Consider the following 23,496-nt stretch of genomic DNA (forward strand, 5'->3'; position numbering starts at 1 on the left):
ACGCAATTCAAAAAGTGTGACACCTCAAATAGTCTCGCTTGTCAGACCACCAATCTAAAACAAAAGATATTAAATGCATCCCGATATAAAACAGAGAGAAGCAATATATCATCACATCTGAGAAACTGGAATAAGAATTTCTGGCATGAACTTGAAATATTTTCAGAAATAGCTTGAAACATATAATAAAGAATGAATAACATAGTTTGGCCCTATTATAGTGGCAGTTTGAACAGGTATGAGAACAATATCAATACACTTAAGTATTGCAATATTATTTTAATGGAGTGCCATAGCCCTAATATATGGCGACTCCTGTTTCCATAAGCAAAGAAATGTCACCAACATGCTAAATATGTTGAGCTTAACAAATAACGATGTATTATCAACTGTAATTTTTTTTAATTAAAAACAGATCAAACTAAACGATTTGCTCATTTAATTGCAGCAAACCGGCACCACGAGGCCAACGAAATCCCTAATATAACGAGCAAATGAGATTTTAATACACGAGAGGCTCTTAAGCAATCACCGAAATATTGATGTGCAAACCCTCCATTCTACACACAAAGAGAATATACACTCGAGAGAGGGTTTAATGACACTGTGTGTGTGTGTGTGTGTGTGTGTGTGTGTGTGTGTGTGTGTGTGTGTGTGTAGATAAATCATTAGTCCTTTGGAGCCCTCCCACCAACTGCAGCTGCTACCCAAAGGCAGCCAGAGACCTCAATCTGTCAGAGCCGCCATAGAATAGAAAGCGCTCGCAGCCGTTATGCAACGGCGCTCCTACTTCTGTCATTGCCACGCCACTTTTCAACCAACCATATCTGGGAAGGGGGGGGGGGGGGGGGGGGGGTTCTCAGTTCTGTTCTATGGCTTTAATAGCCTTTTTTTTTTTACCCCGAGGCTGTCGGAGAAATCTACATCGATGATATTGGCTGCAGCATTTTATCAGAGGAAAGAAAGGTATGAAATTATCTGTGCTTTGGATGGATAATGAGGGGAAACGCTGCGCTGGTTATACAGCTATAAATACATATACATATATAATAAGTCGGCTGTGGGGAAAACACTTTGGGTGACCAACAATCATACTGGGCCTAAGCCAGTGTGAAGTGACAGCCTAATTAACACTTTGTCACTCCAAAACTGCAATCTGTTGTGTCACCCTGGATAACCAAGAGCGAAATACTGCGACAACAACACACAGTGAATGGCTGTGGGTGTTTTCTGCAGCAGGAAACCAATAAGAAATCAATCAACATGGCTGTTTAATTTAGAAGAAAAACCACCACACAAAAACGATCAACTCTTGGGTTGTCCAGTCTAATAAGCACAACACACTGCTGAATGCCGCGGGTAAAACATGCAGCTCCTACATTAAGTTTATTTTGAACGCATCTCTTTTCTATAGAACGGGTGCACAACTAAAAAGCAAGTTATCAGTTGATAAAAGTTTATTATTCTTAAAAACTGTCTCTGTGCCTCGGCTGAACCGACAGCACTGGATTAAATATTAATCGCTGGAATATAAAACCTTTTAAAATGCACGGTGGATACTTTGCTTGCCGGCATTTATCATGGAGGTGGAGTGTGATCGCATAGAGCGCACTGTGAAAACATGACGCGAGCTGCAGATGGCCTGCAAAACTGCACGGAGCCACAGACAAAATCCCTGGTATTAATTGTGCAACACAAACATACAGATAGCAGGCGGACAATGAGAGAAACAGATGGAGGGGAGGAGGGTTGGGATCACGGTAGAAGCAACAAATCATTGTTATTTTCTTGGAAACGTTTCTAGCTTTGAAACAGTGAAGTGAAAAGGATTTTTGAGCGACTGTGTTTGTCGTCAATAAATTGCCACGTCACGAACGCAATTCAACATCTTACAGATAAAGAAGACAGATCATCAAGCATGAGCCGTATTCACCTTCTTTTTTGCATTTTTTTGCATGTTATTCATCTGTATTGATGTGCATACATGTACAGATTTATATGGGGTCAATTTATGTGACCGAGACTTAGAGGCTGTCAAGTTAATTACAGTCCACACTACAAAAACGGTCAAATTCAAGGAGTAAAAAATCCGACGACGAGAAAGTAAATGCCATGGTTTCATTCAAAGCAAAAGGTGGTATGCCCTTGGTAATGTGAATTAACTCGTGGCAATCTGCCCAATAATGAGTTGACATTTGGAGTAAAGCCGTGACAAAAGGAATAAGCGAGCGTGAATGTGGTCAGTATTTTGCAACAGTTTGATTTGCTCGAACCACCTTTTAAACCAAAATAGCTGCAAGCAGGGGCATCTAAAATATATTTTCCATAAATACATGTATGTTTTAATGTGCACCAACGGTGAAATGGTACACAGAAAGAAAGAAAACCCCCATTAAACCATAAGCTGCACTGAAGAAGAGCATGTAGGAGATGCCGTCTTAAGCCTCACCTCTGGGTGGTGCGAGGGAGCCCGGCTCGTTGAGTTAGCCTCTGGCTGCAGCAGTCCACCAGCCTCTTAAGAATGTATAAGCACTCCCTGAAGGTGGAGAAGAAGGGGTAGTGGCTGAGTATGCACAGCGAGGTGAGCGTGCTGTTGCGGTTCCTGGCCGCCATCTTGGCGGCGCTCCGCCTGTGCTGCGGGGACTTGCCGGCGTTCGGCTCGGCACCCGGTTGCCCGCTCTCCTCTCCGGAGGCGGGTGGGGTTGCCGAGTCGGCATTGTTAGGCGGCCATAACGCGGAGGCGGGGCCTCCGCCGCCGCTGCCGTCAGACCCGTCGCTAGCGGTCTCCGTCGCCTGCGCTGCCGCCTCCGCGTGGCCGCTTTTGTCCCCGCGGGCGCGATGGTGGCCTCGCTGGAAAGAGCGGTAGAAGTTGACGCAGATCCCGTAGCGGGTGATTCCCGAGTCCTTGTCCGTCAGCGTGAAAACAAACGAGGAGTCGTCGCGGAGGCTGACCCGCCGCTGCCGTATACTCAGGCAGCCCTCTGGTTGGCAGAAAAACACCACGTCTGGTGGCAGCGGGAAGTCGGGGTGGTCCTCCAGCGGGTAGCGGCGGAGGAGCTGAGGCGTCTGCGCCACGCTGTCACTACTTGGTTGCCTAGAGGAGAGATGGAGAAACATTTGTTTGGACTTCAAAAAGCAGTTTTAGCACGGCACCCATCTCAGTCAATGGTGGAATGAGATCCCCACTGACATCAAGAGAGCAGAAAGTCTCGACATCTCCAGTTTCAAACTAAAAACACATATTTTTCGACTAGACCTTGAATAAGGAAGGTAAGACATGGAAAAAGTGGAAAGACTAAAATGACAATGGAGTCTGGTGTGTCGAGCTGCTGTTTTGATTAAACTAAAAAGGATTTTACTCTTGTATACATTCAGTATACCTTCATTAGCTAGCGTAGCATAGAAATGTTTAAGTGCTTCAATCTGCTGATGTTAGCGCCATAGGTTGTTTTTTTAGAAACGAGTATCACTATTACGCAACGTTCAACCATGACGAGCTCCAAAACCACTGAACCAGCCTGAAAATGAAGAAAATCTGAAATGTGTATTTTCACAAAAACAGTGCAAAGAGGCACATGGGCTGTTAATGAGCTTCTGCAGGCTACAGGTAGAAGATGATTTAACTACCAGGGAGTCCAGTTTGTCTGCTTATCACACGGCAACGTGCCACAAAGCGGTTTACAAATCCTTTGAACCTGGTTTGTCTGACTCTGGGCAGTTTATCGTGGGAACCGTAATCTCCTGCTCTGTCTCGATACTAAGCATATTTACAGCCTCCCTCATGACCAAGATGACCGGGATATTTATATTATAAAGCTGCTTCTAGAAGTCGGAGTGGGTTCCTACCTTGCGCCGACCACCACCAAGTAGTCCAGAAGACGAGGGCACATTTTCTTTTTCTCCATCTTGAGCTGACCACGTCCCGTACGTCACGGCATCCAGGATTTACGTTCCCTTTTAGAGTCAGTGGTGCCTTCCCATCACAACTGGGAGAGTCCGGGTGTTCGGTTGAAATGCAGCTCCTTGATTATCATTGTGATGGATCGAAAAAGTTAAACCTGTAACACAAGAAAAAAGACTTAACTCTTAAGTAGAGATGTTCCGATAGTGATTGCGCCACCTGTACTTGTGTATCCGGCAGATACAGAGTACCGATAAGAGACCAGAGCGTTAAAACAAATAAATCTAATATCCATTTAATATTGCTGTGAAAAAATTCCCGTCAAACAACTGTATTAATTGAAGTTTCTCAACAAAAACTACAAGATTACATTTGAACACATTATGATAAGGTTATAATCTGCTGTATCAGAGGCCTTTCTGACACTGGTATTGATACTTTTAGGTTAAAAATTAAATAAACACTGGCATGTAAACGAATGATAAGCAACGTGGATGTATTGTGAAGATATCGGGTCCCAAGCGCTGCAAAACACAGCTGCAAAATGAGGCTAAATGTGGCATCATGATTTATAGTGGGGGGGTTTATGTCGAGGACTATAAAAGAAGTCGAGTCCCTTATTATTCTACTCAAGTTTGAAGTGGGTTCAACTTCACCTGTACCAACACTACATTTCAACTCCAAATGACAGTTTAAATGAAGGTAAGTTTACAGAGGAGAGGACTGATGCCTTTTCCAGATAAATGATATAGAAGTTGTATCAGTATCAATAAAACATGAGCAACGTTGTGTTGTGCCGTCTCCAGTTGTTCAAACACAAGGGAATTGCGTTTATGTCTACCAAACTACCGATGCCAGATCGAAAGAGACGCAAAATGTAACAGCATTGCATTCTGGTTGATTGAGGCTTTTGCCTGTGAAGAAACTAAACAAAAACTCATGGAGTCTCAGGAAAAAACACCGGCTAATATTGCAAGAGGTCTTCTTGCCATCTACCGGCATTGTACCTCTGCCGGAGGAAAGTCACTGAAATATCACAACACCATTACACACGAAATGAAAGACAATTATCAATGATGTCATGTCGGCGTTCTCATTCTACAGAGGGATCATCGGCACCAGACAGGTACACGGCAGATGGTGAGGATAAGGCTGATGCACAAAAAAAGATGTCAAACATGACAAGCCTACCACCAGCATGTGCAGTCAACCAAAGATAATAAAAGGTGACTAACACATCCCTAAAAACAGAGAGTAAAGAGGTACTATCCTATAAAACTTTTATAAGGTTGCAAGTGTTTTAGCGTTGGTTTCTTTCTATAGCCGCTTGCTTTTTTTTTTAGAGGATGAGGACTTTTCAGTCGAGGGTCAGTGACATGGTAAGCAGCCGAGGGCCCTTGCTGGAATAATCCACTTCATGGCTTGAACTATGGCTCTTAAATCCCTGCAAGGTAACTGCAGCAGACTCCACCGGCACCTCAACAGATGGCCACTCAGTCCAGCATCATCCCACAGTCACAAGAAACTGTAGTCTTCACATTAGAAACAGCAGGACGGACAGTTTCTGAAACTGGGGAACCTCGAGGAACTTTGAGAATGCCGGTTGGCCACGAGGAGAAACCCGCACATGATGTCATTGGTTGAAACTGGTCGGTGGTAGCGGATATTTTTATAGAAGAAAAGATGATTGGATTTGATCAAAATTGATTTGTCGTTTTTCTGCATAAGTTCTTGTGACCTAGGAGTTTCCCATTTCATCGTGACTTCCCTGACAACATTACGCCATCGAAAAACTATGTTTTTGCTGCTTTGTTGACGGCACATGATCGCAAGTGAGCCAGCTGTGCTTTAGTCAAACAAAGTTACAACGCCACTGGTGCTCAGTCGTCTCAGCGCTCTGAATGTGCTGTACATGGGATGAGAAAGCACTCCATTTAAAACAAGGGAGGGATTATGCTCGCCTCAAGACCTGTTACTGAAACTATTTACAGGAACACTTTTTCATGTGATGTTATTAGCCGCAATAATGTGACGCGTTACTAAAATGCAGAAGGAAGTTGTCACACCTCCCAAACGAGGAGGTCAGGATCAAACTGCTTCATTTACACACAAATCTGTTCGTTAACTATCAATGTGGTTGTCGTTTTTTTTACATCCACAGGGATAAAAACAGCATGGGAAGAGCCGAACAATGTGCATTTTCATTACAAAGAACCACTTCTGTCTGCAGTGAAGTCTGGCTTGTTGAGACTACAGCCTCTCCCACAACAGATTTCTCTCAGCATGATTGTCAAACGTCGTCGTAAAATGGCGGCTCTACAAAGAAAAGCCTGCGCTCCGTCACGCTGAGGGACGAGCACCGAAAACTGGCAACTCTAAACGCATTAAAACTGCTGAAAACCAAAACGTATGTTCAATATCATATTATACTTCAAACATCGGGGCAGTATAATAACAGGCGGGGACAATGGGGGTGATAAAACATATCTGACAGCCCGGATAAGCCCACATTAGCAACTGTAACGCACGTGTGATGAGTGACAGGAAACTACTTTCAAGCCACGGCCAACAGCCTTTTACCCAACAGCAACAAACGCCACATTCAGAAACTCCACCCTGAAAAGCAAACACTGGCCCAAGAGCAGCATTTCCATGTCTCTTTGAGGTTGTTATCCCTGCACTGATAAGATAATGGATGCATAATTTAACCAGTGGTTCATGCACTGTGCCATTTATTAAATTTCCAATTGAAAGAGTAACCCTGGAGGAAAGCGACTGGAGCGTGTTTTCTACGAGCATCATTGTGTTTACTTATTTGAGGATTCATACAAATTAGTAGGAAGACTTGAGGGTTCATACTTATGGCATCTGGATGCGTTTCACAGGCAGAAGAAGCAGCCTAATCCTTCATGGTTTTTGGACTTGTGTATTACTGACTCATGAACACGCACTGGTTTTGCTGTATGTTATAAAAGAGATTGCATTTGTTTTATGTCATTATTTAACCTTTATTTATCCAGGATAATCCCATTGATATTTTTGAATCTCTTGACAAAAGGGTCCTGGTCAAGATGGCTGCATGAATAAAACACAGATAACAGACTTAAGCCCTTTTTGCACTAGTATTAGTTGTCTTTTTTTTTTTTAAGTAAAAATTCCACCGCAAATGACCTACCATGCGTATAGTGGTAATAGATGCTATTTGTAATACGCAAATCAGCATCTTGTTTGGGATTTTTGCAAATTTAATATTTTCTCTACGCGTTCATTCTGCCTGTCGAGAATTATGGAGGCTCAACCAAAAGATAACTATAAAGAAATATATCTATTAAAGTTTTGACATTTTGTGGGCTCAACAAAAGATGATAAGGAAAAATACATACATACCTGTATGAAATACAGACTTTGCTGAGCCTATTGTGTGCAAGTTAGCCGCACAAAACACAGGTTTGTCTTGAACATTAAAAAACATATTATTAAAAAACATTAAATAAAGAAAGTAGCACCGTAGTAGCACTTACTTATAGCACTTTGTAGCTTAACTTTCTTGAAGAAATTGTACTTTCTTGATTCTTGTTGTTCCGAGTTTGTACTCGTGGTTGAATGCACTTATTGTAAGTCGCTTTGGATAAAAGCGTCAGCTAAATTAAATGTAATGTAAAAAAAGACAACCTCCAATGTGAGTGACATATTAAATGCATGATTCAATTTTAATTGATGCCAATCGTAAGCAAATGTCCCATTTCACGCATCACAAGGAGAACGGAGGCAGACGACCGGACTGCAGGCAAGTAATGAGTTGGGCGCTGCGGTCACACGTCCTATTGGCCGTCATTAACCCGGCAGCCGCACCACGGCCATGTGACGCAGCCGTGTCCATTAGGGGTGACTTTATCAGAGGGCTCCAGATGCATTATGGGTCTAATTATGTCTAATAGCTCCCCTTGAGAGCAGGGGAGCCATTCATAGAGGGACATAATACAGAAGTGAACTAGACTCCTAATGGAGCACGATGGTAAACTGGTCAAAATGTTACTTAATTACAGAATAGATCCCAGAAGAAGAAAAGCCAACGCTTGCTCCATTGTCACAGAGGCATTAGCACACAAATAAATATATATAAAAACACAGCAACTTCAGCATTATGGATGAGTAACCCCGTCCACTGCAGCAGTATTTCATGCGTGAGGTGCCATAAGATGACTTGGAGAGCTTAAAATATGTCTCGCTGAGTCAGCTTAATGTCAGCTCTCGTCATATTTAGTATAAATATTCAAATGTACTGACAGCCTGACACGGCGCTATCTCCATGTAAATGAACGAGACGAGCAAAGCAAACCGTCACTTCACATGAATAAGTAGATCTGCTCAGAGAGAGACTGAGAAAACGTAGCCTTGCGTTGAAACACTTGTTCTGTATCTATATCATGAGCATGTTGGAGATGAACCGCTACGACTTGTTCAAGTCCTGATACAGGAACCTGGACTTTAGGTGTCGGCCGATAGCGAGTACCGATCGGATACCAGTGTTTAATTGGTAAGCTGTATTAAGAGACTGGGATCCTTCTTTTAGGTGAAAGGAAACATCAGGCTTCACTTAAACCATGTCTTTCCTAACTCACGACAAAAGAAGAAATACATTTACTGAATTGTTATCCATCATTAAAAACAACAAAACATGTACCAGCAACTTGATGGAAAATCAAGGCCGACAAAAGGCGATCTTTCAGCCAGGAGACCGTTTGTTTCCCGTGTGAAACTAAAACTCAACGGTGATGTTATTTGTCACATAACTCGTGTACTTCAGTACACTTCCGTGGGTATTTTGAACCTAAACGACGATATTTTCCTAAGATCCTCAGTGGTTTTGTTGCCTCAACCTAACTAAGTATTTCAAAATCTTTTCCTCAAACTAACCAAGTAGCTTTGATGCCTAAATATTTCCTCTGAACAGAGGTTTATTAGGAAAAGATTGTAATGCATGTAACGAGCAGAAATGTATATATTATAATAATATCTTTAACTTTTAGTCAGGTATTGTGTGTATGAGGATACGTTGAATGTATATAGACATAGAATTGATTGTCACCGATACCCGATCCAGCTGTTTGAGTCAGTATCGACCTGATACGTTGCATCCCTGCTGGAGTAAGAACTTGAACCTTTCCAACAGCAAAGGCAAAATACAGATGGGGCGATAACCCCATCAACATGATACTGACACACACACACACACACACACACACACACAGTACAGAATACAGATCTAACCATCTTTATCTTGCAAAAGCCATCAGGACAATGAATGAATGTGCGGGTCTGGCAACACGAATGCGTCCTGGTGCAAAGCCAAAATTGCTATTTTATGAGGCAGCAGCGCTGGAAGCAGAGCAGAAGGCAGACTCATCCAGCAGCAGGAAACAGAACCACAGCATTATTTTTAGATGAGGGTGGATGGACTACGCCACTTCACTCATTGTACTTAACGAATGAGCTTGGTATTCATCTTTGTTTCTTCCTTTTAATACAAATAAATACGGGATAAAAGAGTCGCAAAGGAAAGATAACGATGTCGGTGAACACAGCAGATGAATCTGGTCTGCGGGCGGCATCACTGCTTATGTAAGCTCGGAGAGGAAATAGATATGATTCACGGGCCTTGAACTTTGACGGTTGCACTGATCGGCAGTATGTCGAGATGGAGAGGATACACAAATGAGAGAGAGATGAAGTGTGGATTAAGTAAGTATTGATCCTCTGCGTTCTCCCTTTTAGATTACAATGCTATCCTTATTGATCCAATCGTAGAATGTTCCACAGCTGATTGAACAGATAGGAGAACCATTTGGTGCCGTCAATAAAAATGGTGAGCACAAAATGAGTCTGGATCTCTCCGGGCCCTCTCTGACTAAATAACCATACTCTCCCTAGCATATTGGCATATGCATTTCTAAAAGAAAATGCATAAAAGACGTTCTTCAACTTTGTCCAGCTTGTGAACCCCGTTTTTCATCCCAAAACCGAAGCACGTATGGTGTTCATATGTAAACAATAGTATGTGTTAATATTGGAGTCGTGTGCAAGTGGTCACGCGAAAGTGAGGATGGCAAGCTTTTACTTCTTCCAGAGTACCACGGAGGTGTGCATCACATAACAGTAATGACATGCCTCCCTTGTTTCTGTTCAAGAATGGTAATACACCAAAACTTTTTGTCTTCCCACGACTTCTTTTTTAAATAGATGATGTATTTGTCATTGTTTTATTGTCAACCCAGTTTATTGTCTATGACCCTCGCTGTAAACGGCTGACTTTTTTTCCTTTCACTTTCTTTAGCACGTTACTAATCATTTTAATGGTTTGTATTGTGTGTTTTGTTTTACATATATTGTCATCCAAGTCAAATGTTACATCAGGATCAATGAAGCTGATATAATCTCATCTTAAGTCAGAAATATAAAGCAAGTATTCAACATCTATGGCTGCTTAAACTGAGACAGAGTATTTGGTACTACAAATAGACCGTTCTCATATTTCTGACCTGAATGCATGTTAAAATTCAGAATGCACAAGGAAGGTTTTGCTTGTGACGTCGCTTGATTGTGGTGATATTGTGTATTCATGCTTCTCCCAAAACCTGAAGGCCTCTTGACTCAATATATAAATCACAGAGCGCTGCACTGCACAGGTGATACCCCACCAGTGCATCCTATACAAAAAAAGGTGGGATGGTCCTCTTTAACAAACATTAAGGAGTAGCATGCATGCAAACATACATACATGGTTATAATACATTATAATGTGTTGATCCTCTTGTTGACACAAATACTACGCATTATACACATATAAATAGCTCCAAAAAAATAGAGTTACATTACATTTTCCAATTTAAATCCATTGCCCTCCTCTCGTGTGTGTGTCTGATGCTGGTTTTGACATCGTGTAAAGCAATACAGCTGCAGAGCGACACGGTTTCAACAGAAAAGGGGTGTCTGTTACAGCTAGACGTCGGCTATGAGGTGTGTGTGGAGATTAGAGGTAGCTGTGCGACGAGGAGGGAAATAACACGGAGCTAACGTGGTGTCAACGCCTCCCTGCTCGCTGCAGGAGAGCTAGCTTGTGTTTACGACAAGCTGTCAGGCCCCTCAACTCGTCCTACACGTTCACCCCTAAAAGATGCTTGCTCTCACCTCCACTCAGCTAGCTATCTTAACGGGCTTCTACGTCACGACTTATCTATAGCTAAGTCGCTCGAGCTACTGTTAGCAGCTAATGTCATTTGGTTAGCTAGCCGACGTTAACGAACTGACGTTAACTAGCTAGATATGTCGCTCAAGCTACTGGTTAGCAGCTAACGTCAGCTAGCTAGCGCCAACGAAGGATAACCAATTAGCGTTAACTGACGAGATAAGTCGCTCGAGCTACAGTTAGCAGCTAACGTGAGCTGCTAACGGTGATTTATAAAATAAAAGCCTGTCAAACGTTAAAAAACAACAACAACAGTTGTAACATCAGAAAGCAGTCGCCACAAATGCATTACAGCGACGTTGAGTGGGAACACCCCTACCTCCTGCTCGCATCAGGCCCGGGTGGGATGGGAACCCCTGCGCGGTCACAGAGCTGTCCGTCCAGCCTCCTCTTCTCGCTATATCACCGGTGTAACGTCCGTAATGTCGGATGAAAACGAGGCGGCGACTTCCTCTCACGGGTTCTCTGCGTAAATAGGTGATGCGAAAACGTGTGTGTGTGTGAGAGTGTGTCCGCCTCTCGGCTCAGTCAGTCACAGACCTGCCTTCACAACATCCTCATCATCGTCGCTCCGAAGGGAGTTCCGCATATCGAGACCCAACGGAAGCGAACAACAAGCCGGACGAAGCGCTCCTTCCGCGGGGACTAGCGTCGTGTGTCGGCGGCGGTTCACTCGATAATCAGTCTGGACAGTGGGTCGTGTTTTCCGGGGTTTTATCCCCTCACAGGGCCGGAGGAAGCCCTTCTTGGAGCCCTAGAAGAGCCACCCCACAAACTATCATTCACAACTTCGATTAAAAAAAAAAATATATAAATATATATATCCCCTTATTTATATTACCACTATATTGCACTTCTGGTTTGATGCTAAATTGTATTTGACTGTTACTTGTACTAAGCAATGTCAATACAGTTTAATCTGTAAAATCTAAAAGTGGTACATTAATCTGGAAAAAAGGACTGTTTTGGATCCTAACATAAAACAAACCTAACCCCAAATGAAGTGCAGACTGTACAGGGACTAATGTGTCTGTGGTTGCAATGGTTTCGTCAATAATCCATACAAACAGTTTTTGCAAAGCCTTTTCCGGGGCCCTGAGCTGTTGACAATATTTTGTGATAATTAAAAATGACCTAAATTGAATGATTTTTACTAGCTGCATTTATACTAGTACTAGTTTTGAGACGCTGCTACACACATTTTGTACAGCATCCACAAAGAGAGCTTACAATTCCAAATAATTATATTAAAATGTATAATCCCCAAATGTCATTTTGTGACATCAAAACATACATTTTTAAAATTATGGCCAGATAAAGGTGGTGGGCCATTTAAATACCAAATAAATCTCAGTATACGTGGATGTTCACGGAGGTTTTTAAGTACGTCCGATTTGCGCCCTCGATGTAAAATATCAAGTGATTGCGATTCCAAACACGTCAGCACTACAGCATAGCTTTAATTTATACTGTACATACAAAACAAGAAGGTCTTCATGAGTTACGAGTATTAAAATAGGTTTGCATTTCTATACATCAACAATGTTTACAGTGTCGCCCTTTGAAGATGGGACATAAATGAGATCAGAGATGACAATTACAGTATATACAGAACAATTAACCTTTGATACCGACAGCTTTAACATAACATGTACACTCAAGAAAAAGCATTTTTGTTTTTTTCTTGTTTGATAACAGCGAGACCTGGGGTTCAGTTGGGGCATGTTGGAAAATTCCCCCCCAATAATACAGAACCTAAGTTTTTACTTAATGGTTATTGTTTGGCTAAAGATAAACTGCAAGCAGAAAAAAAAGAAAAAGAAAAGAAAACTCAAAAGGAACCCAAAAAAAACTAAAATCACTTTTATGGTGTGAAAATGCTGCACACTGATTATTCTGCTTCTTCTAATATTGATTGACCTGTCATAAAAAAAGCAAAACAATTAAACTACATTATTTAAGGGTTAGAGGGATTTAAGAAATTCAATAAAAAAATAATCATGTATTGAGCGTCAATAAAAAGTCATGAAATTTTGGAGGCAAAAACAGCTCGATACAAAACAGTCAGAAAACATCTTTTACTCCGTCTAGACTCTGGAAATTCTTCTGCGTCATTTTTTAGATTACTAGAATCAAGTTTGACTTTTAATTCAAGCAACTTTTGTCACACTGCTAAAGATGAGAATGAAACTTAAGCTCCTCATGTTGCCCTTTAAAAAAATATTAATAAATCGCTTCCAGTTGGGTAGCAGGAAGAAAAAGAAAAAACATCACCAGAAGTCCTTTTGTAAAGGCGTTTTTTGTTTTTGTTGAGAAAGAGGAAGGAAAGCCGCTCTGGTTACTATTGTTTCTGTGGCCGGTTATTACGACAAAGAATGAGGAAGGATAGCATCTACTTGTTTGTGTTCAACCAACCAATAGGTGGCGCTCACCGTGTTCTGCCAGAGATCAGAGACTCTCACGCAGAAAAGACCATTTGTCAGATCCACAAAAAGGTCATTAAATGAAAGAAACATTATATTTAATACAGCCATTCTTGGATGAAGAGAGCGAGAGATAGAAATGTAGAAGATTAAAATTAAAAACGATCAAAACAATTGATTTGGATCAAATCAAAACTCAGCCTGGCTGCTGGAATAATTGAGAAGGACGTCACTTGTGCTTCGTGTTGCTGCGAGAGTCGTGTGTATTTGTATTTCTATTAATGTTCCGGCTTGTGAAATTGAAAACCCAAATAAATTGCAGCTGCAAATAGTAAAAAAGAAGAAAAAAGAAGCAAAAGCAATCCAGTAAAACGCTTGATTTGAACTTGGTAAAAGCCGTGTTCGGACACTTTAAAATGGTGAAGCACCTGGAAACACAAACAAACAAACAAACAAACAAACAAACAAACAAACACACACACGGTTTTCAGCCCTAAAACAATTAAATAAAATTCACAATTATGAATTTGCGTCAATTTCTGTTCTAGTTCACACCGGCGCAGGAGGAAGCATCGAAAACACGGCACGAGCACAAACATCTCTGTAGTTATGAAGTTTATTATAACTCAAAAGTGTAATCTTTTCTCTGCTTCCCGTAAAGAGATTTTGGTGCATTTGTTTCTGAACGAGGCTTTTCCTAAATCTGACCAGTTAATAAAGCTGTTGGTTCCCAGTAAGACGCTTTAGATCCAGATAGTTTCCCACCTGACATTCAGCTGTACATTTTGCCCTCAGCGTCATTCACACAGTAATATTATCAAAAATAAAAGGCCGTCACATCCTCTACATCCCGTTCAAGCTATATGAATGTCGCTTATACATTTCTCACACCTTTAAATGCGTAAAAACAACCAAATGTCAATATAAACCGCTTTGTAATTAAATGAATAAAAAGTACATCTCGCATACACGTTAATGACATAATAGGTGAATTTTTGATTCTTTCCACTTTGATTAATAAATGCATCTTTGTCCGGGTGGATTTCTTATATATTTGGAAGGAGACGGTAGCTTGACTTCCTTTGTTTAAAAAAAAAAAATCTTTACATGGAATTTAAAGACTCGTCAGTACCGCCGATTTCAAGTCACCAGTGCTCTGTGTAAAATAAAGACTTTGTCGCATCATTAGTTTCCTCTCAATGGGTTTTACTTTCTTGTGCGTTAAGTATGCGATTGTACAATCTGTGTGTGAGTGTGTGCGCGCGCTCGCTTGCTCGCTCTCTCTCTACACATCTGTTTTCCTTGTGAAAATAAATATACAATTTACATGAAAGTCAATGGGTGTCTATGAACGACCAACAAAGGGCCCCTTCATGCACTCGGGAGGAAACTAAAGTATTCTAACGGGAATCAAAGAAGCCTCGAACGCCCGGAGGTCTACTTCACGTTACTTTACCTGAGCGACGCTGCCGACCGTTTGTGATTCCTGCACTTACTCTGACAGGGACGCGGACTACTTGTTGCCAGATCACAACCCACAATGCCAAACCAGATGGCCTCCCATTTTAACCCAACGTCAATAAAGTGAACAGCAGTGTGTGTGTCTGTCTGCTCGTGCTCAACTCTGCATCCGTCTCCAACTATTGCACGACTGCAAACAAATAAACTAAAAAAAGATATCACCATTTCAACTGAATGTGCAGCTGTGATCCTGACGAACCAAGACCTGCTCAGATTATTATGATGGTTAGAAGATGTGTATAGAACTGCACTAGAAATCAACACAAATCAAAGAAAACTGGCTAAGGAGCCTTATTATGCTGGTATTTAATAATCGCCATAATCATGTCAGCATCTACGCAAGACGTAAAGACAACAACGAGGCTCAAAGACAACTAGGTGTTCATGTTTGTCCTTGTGAACAAACATTTTGTTTGTTGTAGTCTGTTTGAGAGCAAAGAGGCGGCGATGCTCTCCTCCTCCTCTTCCTCCCATGAGAGAAGAAAAAAAAACAAAAAAACAATCTCACTGCTATATCCGATCCCTGACCACACGGGCAGAGAGGAGTCAGTGTTCCTGCCGGTCGCCGGCTCCAAAGAGAGAGCGACATCACGGTCCGCAGTCACTCGTTGACGTCCCAAATTTCAGAGAGCAGCGGGGGAAGCTTCTTGTCCTGGAGGCGGAGGGCGAAGACCTGCTCCGAGTGGACGCTGCTCAGTGTACGGAGGCTCACCAGCTTCATCAGCATGCGGGGGAACATCAGATGATCCTGAGGGGAAACCATGAAAACATGTTGAGTGAATAAACAATACATCCAGGGGAGCAGAGGAGACTTCCTGCTGGAATTACATTTAACCCTAGAACTTAAACATTAAAAATAGTAACACCATCACTAACGTCGGGTATATTTTACCCGATATAATGCACCTGATAGAATATACTTCTCATCAAAATATATTAAAATGCAACAATACAAGGCAAGTTGAAGTACCCTTCTTTTAGTTTACCCTAAAGAACTTCTCATAAAACGAAAAACAGGTATCATGACGGGACCGTGTAAAAAAAGGCTCAAAAATTAGGGAATCAATAAAACATGATTAAAAACATAAATGGCGGTATGGCCAAAAATGTATATCGTGGCATTTTAGAAGATTCTGGTGGTTTCACGGTATTCTGTTCCTAGTAAACACATTCATTCATTCATTGACACCAAAAAGGACCACCGGCCAACTGAACAGCTGTTGTTTTTACCTTGGTACATAGAGGGTGTTAGGAAGCTAAACATGGAGGGACTTAGGACCCAGGGGAATGTAGGTGGAAAAAAAACAGGAGTAGACAGAGGAGTTTCTTCTTGTTGTGAAGTGGGCGAGCTGTACCCAGCATGCAGTTCGGCAGTGTCATTTTATAAATGTACAATTCTTAGTGTTACAAATTGTTTATGTCGTGATGTTTTACCCTGTTAAAGAGCGTTAGTTGTGGGTTATTAATTGTTGTTTTAAAGTTTTAAATTTGAAACCGTATATACCTGGTATACTGCAAAGCCCTAAATGGAGCTATGGACGTGTTCTTTGGTCCACCCATTTCTGGGACATGTGAGCTTTGTCCTGTGAAGAAACAGTCTCCCTGCAATGTAATGTCCACCTGAAATTATTTCACCCTCTATCACTAACGCCAGGTGAAAATCACTGAACACGTGCCTGTTGAAAACCAGGGATTGGAGCAGAGAGACAAGCCCACCTTCAATAAGACACGCCCACCTTCACTAACGTCAGTGAGCAGCATGAAGCTACACAAGGACCCACGCAACTCAGACAAAAGCAACACAATGAAAATTACGTTAGTGTTCTAGAGTTAAAGTTGGACTGCAGCTCTGTTTTCAGTGTTGTGTGGAAACGTAACACAGCATTACAACAGAGCCGTTTCTCCAAAACAGACTTTTTTTTAATATGGCAAACAACTGATCACATAACACTTTAAGCCCCTCCCCTCCTGTCTGGAAAAAAGTAACCTCAGCCCTGACCCGAAGTGCCTTTTCCCGGTTGTGCCGACACACCGCCGGTCACGAGAGAGAAGGGGTTACGTAAACTCACATTTGGTCTCTTTATCATGATGTAGGAGCGCAGCGCGTCCACGTAGGGTTGCTGCAGCCGCTCCACCAGATCGTGATCCTGCACGTTGGGCCGATCTGAACAGAGATTTACCAGAGAGACACTTTTATTTTATTACGGATCGTTTTAGTCAAATGCAAAAGTAAAAACACACCCTGCGAGAATCGACAGGAGCCTCTTTAACTCTTGGACTGCATTCTCACTTTGAGGATTCTCTGCATTGTTGTGTAGTTTAGGAATTCTGACCTGCAGAAAAGATGTTGATGGCGATGAGCAGAGCATATTCCTCCTCGTCCAAATTCAGGTCGTTCATTCCTTTAGAGAACTCAAAGATGGGGTTGATGAACTCAAACTGCAGCCCTGAGGAGGCGAGAGGGGGACGCATGAAGAACATGCGTTTCCTTTTCTATACTAAACATATCTTATTGTCAAAACCCAGTATTTATGAGTTTAATATGCTCTATTTAATATCTGATGGTGACAGCCTCTGTGTTGTAATAGTTTAGACACGCTTGAGTAAGAAGAAAACAAGACTATTTGCAAATCAAGAAAATAAAAAAAACTTTAAAATACATATCGTGGTTAAATCTGCTAATACTTTATTAACAGCATGCAAGACATGTGAAATAAAGGCAATCAAGCGATGCCAGATATTGATACTCCATAAACATCCAACAGGGAACACGTAAATGCACCTGCTTTGGCGAAATCCTCCTTATTATAGCTGAAGTCCTTTAGGAACGTGATGCTATCTATAGCGGGGTTGTACCGCCGAGACGTCTCCAGCAGCATAATCTGAGGCAGACGGAGACATCTCGGTGAGTGGAATATTAATACACAGACAAAATGAGACAAAAAACATTCAGGAAGATACTGCGCTTTTCAAACAGCATTGCTGAGGAGCAGAATGTCCATCAGTGCTCTCAATTCCTAAATGTGTTATGAACTTATTTTGCACATCGCCTGCTAAAACTGAAAATAAAGACCATTCAAACAAATGTTTAAGCCCATTGTCCACTTTGTGGCATTTGTAACATATGCAATAAAGTGTTGACTTCAAACTTGAAGCAGCAAAAAGAAACATTTGGCCCAGGAAGCATCGACGAACCTCAATGGTTGACGTCTTCAGGAGAGCAATCTGGTCCTCCCTCGTGAGCTCCAGGAAACCAGGAAGCTGCTTCGCGAAGTCCACGATCTCCTGGACCGACATGATGGCGAGCTCGGTGAAGTGGGCGAACCGCTGCTGACGCACTTCCCGGTTCTGCAAGTCCTGACTCTGTGGCCACGGCTGATGGATTCACACACAAACAATAAATAAATAAATAAATAAATGGCCCAAAACCTCAAAGTTAATATACATCTGTTCAACACGGGGGACCCTTTTATATCAGGAAAATCAAGGAAAAAAGAAAATCATGGTATAAATCACTCCCCACCCAAAAAAAAAACATGTTAGGTATCAAATTAAACATAAAAATCAGGGCTACAATAATATATAATCCCAATGTACAACCTCTAAACACAACTCAAACAATAAATAGGATTAGGGGTTAGGGTTATTAGGGTTGGGGCTTAAAGGGCTATCATGTAAACATGTACAAAGTGGCATTGTATTCTGCTCCGTCTGCAGTCTGCAGTCTACGGCTAAAAGCGACTTGTTACAAAACGAGCTGAAGCAAAGTTGTTTAGTTTATCAATCATAATAATCTTGTAAATTTGCAACAGCCCCTCCTCCCTCTACCTGCAGGCAGTGCGTCACAGAGGACAGATATCTTGTGTTGTTCATTCTCTATAAACTTCACTCAGGAATATGATACGTTTCATTATTTTTTTTGTTTCCAGTAAGATATTAAGAGTTTCTATTATGACTTTAAAATATGATTGTTGCCGCTCTAGAAACAACAGCAGTCTTGTATTAAAAAAAAAGTCTTTTATTGAATAATATTTAAAAGGCAATTGTTCAGTAATGAAAAAAAACTCAGAGTATCGATAAAGAGCCGAACCAATAAAGAGTATTGATGAGAGAAGAAGCAGTCACACAGTAATAACCGCGTCGTGACAGAACGCCAACCACACAAACACTTTCACTAAAAGCAGCTTCTTGTGTATTCTCCAAGTGAAGATCATGTTGTCATCTGTTTTGTTCCACAAGCTGTGATCCTGACAGCACTGCGTACTAACAATTCATTATTCACGCTCATTAGGATACGTTTACAATTTGATCATTTTCAGGGAGTGGCTTTGGAACGAGGCCTGATGGGACAATCTGTCAGTTTTGCCAAATTTCATGCTACGTTTAGCAGCTTTTGGAGCTAAAGCTGTGAGCTACTCTGGTTAGAAAAGAGTTGGCAACACTGGGCTGGCTGTTTCAAGAATGTCAAGTCGACTGAGTGGGTCCACCACGGATGATCCAACTCCTCGACCTTCAGGGCACCACCTTCATTTTGAGGTTTTCACGTTCGACGTCTTTGGCCAATAACATCCCCGGGCCAATGAGGCGGGTTCTCGTTCTCTCCTCCGCGACGTCCACTTACCGTCACTTTGGGTCGGTCGAGGAACGACCTCTTGTTGCATTGCTTCTGCATGGACACCAGCTTATCGATCATCTCCTGCTGCTGCGGGTCCAGCGAGGCCATCTCCTGCGGCGGCGTGGGCGTGACCACCGAGGACGAGCGGGCCGTCTCGTCCTCGTGCTGCTTCTTCATCTTCTTCAGTCGGATCTGTTCCTCGGAGAGCACGCCTGCGGGCCAAAGAGGAGACGCTCAGCTCGACCTCGGCGTCAACAGGATGTACTTTATGACGGCGGCCCCCAACCACCGAGGGGACCGCTGTCAAGTTTGGAAGATGTTTTGTTTTGAAAAATGACCGGATACATCAGTCTGAGCCTCTTGACAGATGTCAATGATATAAAGGTGATATTAGACGTTGCTTTCGTTTTAACTCTGCCGGTGTTCTGATCTAAAATCAAGGCAGAATATCCCGAGATCGCCAAAAAAGCTCTGAAAACCTGCCTCCATTTCATTATCCTGTCTTTGTGAAGCGGGGTTTAGGTTAAGCAGTAGACTGGACATAAAAGGTCCAAGGCACGGAGTAGACCAGATATAAAGAACACACGTCGGTTGTCTCCCAACACCCCGACCCGGCTCCTTGCAGAGAAACAAGCTCAGGGCTCCCACTAATTGGGCGTAATGGTGAGTTGTATTTTTAAGCACTTTATTATTGTTTTAATGCCGGTCGTATAATTTTATTACGTCACAAAACTGCTGCGTGGCGCCAAAAAAAAAAAAAAAAAAAAAAAGTTGTGGACCGCTGCTTTATTACATTTATTTAAAATAACACTCACACTGCTCCAGCATGCCTGCCTCCCGACACTTGCGCAGGCGGCACTGCTGGCACTTGCGCCGCATGTACATGTCCATCTCGCAACGGCCGTTGTTCTTGCAGTTGTAATGGGCGCTCTTGATGACGCTGCGTCGGAAGAAGCCTTTGCAGCCCTCGCAGCTCAGCACGTTGTAGTGGAAACCGGAGGCCTTGTCGCCGCACACGCTGCACACCTCGTTGCCCAGCATCTTCGGCGCGGGGCCCTTCTTCCTCTTCACTGGCTGCCCATCTGCACGCGTTAGAAAAAGAGGGGACGAACCATGTCAAGAAATTCAAACTACTTCCACCATGAGTCTCAGAGGCAGCAGCATTTACACACAGAGGGTTATTGTGTCTCTTATTTGAATGAGGAAAAAGATAAGTTCCTCCAGGCGTCCAATCAAAACGCAGATCAGATAAAAGACAAGCCTGGATGCAAATTGTTCAATAGACAACATACCTGCCTGGACTGTAAACGCACCGCTAACTTAAGTCTAGAACATTCTGGCATACATAGTGTAATAACAGATTGCATTCAGACATATTGAAGAAAACATGTTATTTCTAAATGAAAATAAATAGTGTTTTGGCTCAAATTCACATGACGTCATGAAGTATTCAGCGACATAATATTCACACCGAACTTTCAAAGTTTTGACACTCTCGTACAATCTGATTCAAGTTCCAAAAGGTGCCCCAGAGGTCTAAAATTAACTATAAAGGCTTTAACCGATTGTGTGGGAAGCAATGAAGTTAATTAAAAATATATTTTGTTCACCTACCATATTAATGTGCATACGAGAAATAAAGATAAAGAATAATTGCACGGCTAATAGATAGAAGCGCATTAAATTGTACACGTGTATCTGGCAAACTAATACCTTAGAGTGCAACTATTCAAATTCAATTTGAAAATCTCCTTCTGCAACTAGGATTCTAGGCCCTTTTTTCCTTTAATGCTTAATGCTAGCATTAAAGGAAAAAGGGCCAAAATATCGGGAAGTCATGTCTGAAATTAAGAGACGAACTGAAAATAATACGGGTTTGTTTAGTCTGTAGAAGTTACAATTACACTCACCGACAGATACACTCCAGAGCCTGAGGAAGAGGTCAATGAAAACACACTTACATTCAACCAAAACTTAGTAACAACAGACATTAAAGTCAGGACTCAAATGTTGGCTCGCCTTATGTTTTCACTTTCAGAATGATAAACACACCCAGTGATGTCCAGCTGTCCTTAAATTATGATTATTAGTGGAAACTACCTGTTTTTCCAGATATGAAACTGGGCACTCCCACAAAAAAAGGATGTGCGATATTTAGTTGACCCTCTCCACCCCAAAGCAGTTTCGGGGCGTTTATTCTTTTTTGCTCCCATCACATTTTTCTCTCCATGGCCTTGATTTTCACTGCAATATTAAAAAGTCCTGCATCTTTATGGAAACAGCACAATCAGGGCAAGAAGTGGAGCGAGAACTCGAAAATGTCTTTTGTGTTGTTTGACAGTTATAATGCCATAAATCCTAAAACAAATAAAAAAACTCAAGTTTAATTTCTTTTTCAATTCATTTTACAAAAGTTGGAAAGCACTGGAATCTATAGAACATTTTGGTAAGAGTCTAAAAGTATTACCAATGTTGGAGCAATATTTAAAAATTCAGTTTGGCTGCTTTTTCTGATTGAAGCGTTTGTCAAACATGAAGTGTTCAAGGACGGTCAGAAAGATGAAAATCTGACCAAATGTCTTTTTTTTTTTTTTTTTTACAGCTTCTGGCTGCGATAAAACGGTGTTGTTTTGGCGACTGAAGAAAACATGCTTTTCAATCCCGCCTGCGGGTTTTGGGGTTCAGCGGGTTAATACATGCTGTATTTACTCTGTTTTTTTTAATGTTCCAAATGTAATGTCAGTTGTGAAGAAAAGCATTTTAGCTGCAAGCAGTCCTCTCTCACCCAAGATGGCAGGTGCGTCGCCTGCAGACGGATCCGGCTTAATGTCGCTCGGCTCCACCGGCAGAGGGCTTCTCATGTCGGTCGGCAGGCCGTTGTGGGGGGGGGCGGGGAAGTCATCTGGCCGGGAGAGGTCAGCCAGCGACAGCAGGCCGCCGTGCTTCATTGCGCTGCTTCCGCCGCTCTCCTCAACCATGCAGTCCAGCTGCAGCTCAGAGGCCCCGACAAACACCTTTCTCTCATCTGACGGAGGGGACAAAAACAAACACAGTCGCATTCAAAACAACGTCTCGGCTCGTCTCTAACGCGATAGGGAGCTGCTACACAACACAATGTAATCCTCACAGGATAAAAACTACCTTCGTGAAGCTTATAATATTAGAAATCAAACATGTGGGATGCATTTAGGAAACCCGTGCATGGTCTTGATTGCATTATAAATCTTTTATATGGGCAACATAATAGATGATGGAATAAAAAGCCTTCTCTGGAGCATACAACAGGAAAAGAATACTGACTTCCTGGCGTTTAATAATCAAGCGTGACTAACACAGAAGTGGCTCCTCTTACCATGACCAACATCTGGGATATCAGTCACAGACAGCGTGGACATCTTCTGCACAGCAGCTTGTCATTACGAAATCAACGTGCACCTGCGCGACAAAAAAGGAACAATCGTACTCTCAGTTACAGTGGCAAAAGTACAGACATGCATATTAAAGGGGTGATGAACGGGAAGGAATGTAACGCTCCTGAAACCTCCTGCGTGAAGAGTGTGTACATTCAGAACAGGTGCTTATATCACATCAATGGCAGGGGAAATCACCGTGACGAGAGCTTGAAACGCATAACGCGCTACTTAGAAAGATCCAAAATCTCAGGACTTGGAATAAACCGAGTCACGAAAAAGCGTGTGCGTGAAAGCCGACCGGCTGCAAAAGCAGAAATGAAAGTGTGTCATGTGCAACGTATGGGTGCTTTTCAGGAAACTGATTCAGCAGACACACA

The 23,496-nt window shown here is 42.2% G+C and overlaps 1 protein-coding gene across 1 annotated transcript; it reads right to left on the reverse strand.

The window, feature by feature from the left end:
• Nucleotides 1-15,548: 15,548 nt before the first annotated feature.
• nr1h3 (nuclear receptor subfamily 1, group H, member 3) lies at nucleotides 15,549-23,144 on the reverse strand. The gene is made up of 9 exons (XM_079217581.1): nucleotides 23,059-23,144; nucleotides 22,492-22,731; nucleotides 20,522-20,788; nucleotides 19,713-19,918; nucleotides 18,287-18,466; nucleotides 17,874-17,973; nucleotides 17,425-17,538; nucleotides 17,161-17,255; nucleotides 15,549-15,839 (listed from the first exon to the last, which is right to left on the reverse strand). The coding sequence occupies exons 1-9, from the start codon at nucleotides 23,099-23,101 to the stop codon at nucleotides 15,693-15,695; spliced, it is 1,392 nt and encodes a 463-aa protein (XP_079073707.1). The 5' UTR covers nucleotides 23,102-23,144; the 3' UTR covers nucleotides 15,549-15,692.
• Nucleotides 23,145-23,496: the final 352 nt, after the last annotated feature.

The sequence above is a fragment of the Taurulus bubalis genome, assembly GCF_910589615.1.
Source record: "Taurulus bubalis genome assembly, chromosome: 4".
Taxonomy (NCBI): Eukaryota; Metazoa; Chordata; class Actinopteri; order Perciformes; family Cottidae; genus Taurulus; species Taurulus bubalis.